The sequence below is a fragment of the Penaeus japonicus genome, unplaced genomic scaffold (assembly GCF_977035675.1).
Source record: "Penaeus japonicus unplaced genomic scaffold, GWHDUDI00000001_assembly GWHDUDI00000025, whole genome shotgun sequence".
Classification (NCBI taxonomy): Eukaryota; Metazoa; Arthropoda; class Malacostraca; order Decapoda; family Penaeidae; genus Penaeus; species Penaeus japonicus.
This window is the reverse complement of record NW_028234427.1, coordinates 13241833-13244332: the sequence shown is the minus strand read 5'-3', so window position 1 is coordinate 13244332 and position 2500 is coordinate 13241833. Positions and strand designations below refer to the sequence as shown.

At 43.0% G+C, this 2500-nt stretch overlaps 1 protein-coding gene across 3 annotated transcripts in view; it reads right to left on the bottom strand.

The window, feature by feature from the left end:
- Positions 1-2500, bottom strand: part of Ets65A (DNA-binding protein D-ETS-3) — a 179428-nt gene that overhangs the window by 40345 nt on the left and 136583 nt on the right. The window contains exon 1 of one of the 3 annotated variants that reach the window (XM_043032063.2): positions 1644-2500. This exon is cut by the window's right edge and continues 346 nt beyond it. The exons of the other annotated variants lie outside the window; for them this stretch is intronic. Within the exon in view, the coding sequence (XP_042887997.1) occupies positions 1644-1740 (97 nt within the window). The 5' untranslated portion in view covers positions 1741-2500. The remainder of the gene's footprint in view (positions 1-1643) is intronic. 3 annotated transcript variants of the gene reach the window in all.

Sequence of the window (2500 nt, the reverse complement as noted above, 5' to 3'; positions counted from 1 at the left end):
AGCGGGGAAATCAGGTCGTCGGGAAGGGCGAAAGGGCGAAGCAATGGGCGTTTTTTTTTTTTTTTTTTTAGAGGTGGGGGGGGTAAGGGGTGGGGGGAATAGTGTGAGCAGGAGGTGAGGACACTTAGGATGAGATCTTGTGGGTATTCTCTCTTTCTCTCTCTCTCTCTCTCTCTCTCTCTCTCTCTCTGTCATGCTCGTTAATTATGCTCGTTTCCTCGACCCTTTCGTCTTCAATCCGACGCCCTTTCCTTCCTCTGATCGTGTGGCGGTTCTAAGCTGTCATCTTTTTATCTCTTTCTCCTTCACTTTTTCCCTCTCCTCTTTATCTTTTTTCTTAATGATAATTTCACTTTTTCCCATTTTCTTCAATTCCCTTTTCTTTTTTTCCCTGTCCTTTCCCTCTAATTAAACTTCAAACCGCCTCATTCTCACCCTTTCAACAGACTGCCTCATTATGTAATATACCCTGGACACAAATCCCCATTAATTTCCCATCATAAAAAAATAACGTGATTTCCTAATACTGTTTCTAAGTTTGATGGGTTCGCTTTATATTCTACGAACAGTGTTGTGCGTGTAAATATACAGATTTTCTTCGTGTTTTGTCTGAAATCAAAAGCAAGAACCTATTTAAAGTATGTGGAGCATAACTCACTTCTGGATTCAACGCAATAAAATCTGGGGCACTTTTCCTGTTAGATAAAAGTTAGAAATGATTGATTTCCTTGCAATGGCGGAGGGGGATATTGCCCCTTGGGTGACGCTTGTAGCGGACGTCTTCTTCCGAGGTGACGCCTCGATTCAGGTGCATACATACATACATACATACATTCATACACTCATATACACACACGCACATAAATATACATTACACATTCACACAAACAAATGCATATAACACATTCACATGCACAGTCACACACACAAATACACATTGTACATTTTTACATACATCCCCCCCACACACATACACACGAACACACACACACACATAAAACCACACATATACACACCCACCTATATCAACCCACACACAAAAACAAACACGCTCACAGACGCAAGCATTTTTCTTGTCCGAAGTCATAGCAAATACACTAAAAATACAACTTTGAATAAATCTTGCAAAGAAATCTTTGTCCACAATTCAAGAGAAAAAAAACAACAACTTTATAGGCCTACACGCGTATAGAATAGCAACACATTTATATTCCAGAAAGTTGTTTTTATTTCCGTGAGGGAAAAAATCTGGAGTGATACAAACACACATAGGATACATACTGAGAAAAAAAAGTTCTTGAAATATAAGATAAACATCCCGCTATCTTGCTTTCATATAATATTCCTGGAAATCATTTGCACAACGGCAAGGCAATATAGCATAAGCAACATTATATGTCATATGTTAATCAGATGCGCAGGAATATGTAATATATAAAGTTCATACATACAACAAGCAGATCAAAGCAAATCATATTTAATTCAGTGATATATCAAAAAAAGTCTCGTATTTATCCCAAGCAACTGCAAAACGGACCCCCACAGCAAACACCACAGCAAAGCCACAAGCACTTCCCTCAAAAATTGGAGTTCTACAAACTACAAACAATCACGACAGAGAAAGATAAGGAAATTGTAACAACCTATATAATTACCGGTGAAGAGCATGGAAAAGTTGGACAGCGGTCCAGTCCGCGGGAGATAGTCAGGGGTCGATGTCTTAAGGTCCAGCATTGTCATCGGTGCTCGGCTACGGGCGGTCTTTCCCTCGGGCTAAGTGTGCCGGTGTCAACCTAGGTCATCGGCGGGCGGTCGCGAGGGGGCATTGACTGCCGCGCTATTTGCCGTGAGAACGCCCCTTTCTCTTGATTAATGATCTGAGGGGTATCTTTGACTCAGTGAGCTATACTGTTCACTTCCAAGTATCACACCATGTTTTTTTCACGCGTTACTACTTGTCTGAGGTCGACCATGCGGGTATTCTGTTGAAATAACAACAAAAGATCTATCCGTCAGGTATTCACACTCGAGTACGAGGCAGCGCACCACAACACAGCTCGAGATCACTGAGAGCAGAACAAAAAACGAAGAAGCAAAGCGCCCAAAAGCGTTCCGAGTCGTCAGGAAGAGGCGCGTTTCTTGCGGGTCGGTCACCAGGATTCGGCCCTCTTTTTTCAGACTGGAGGCGTATAACCGGTTCGGATGTGGATGCTGAGGACCGGTTGTGCTGTGCTTCTGGGTGCAGGCTTCGGAGTGCGCGCGTTTCCGCCATGTGAGCCAATATCAAGAGCTCCATCGTGGTTGCCGAACGTTTGGGAGGGTGCCGCACGCTTCCGGTGCGATCGATTTTTCCCACTCTTATTTCTCCGTTTACTTCGTTACTACTAACAATCTATGCTCGTTTGAAACGTGAGCTAATCGGGTTGCATGATTGCATACCCAGAATTCGCAATATGAGCCCGTAATGTGCAAAACTCGAAGGGAACGACACGCCAAAAAA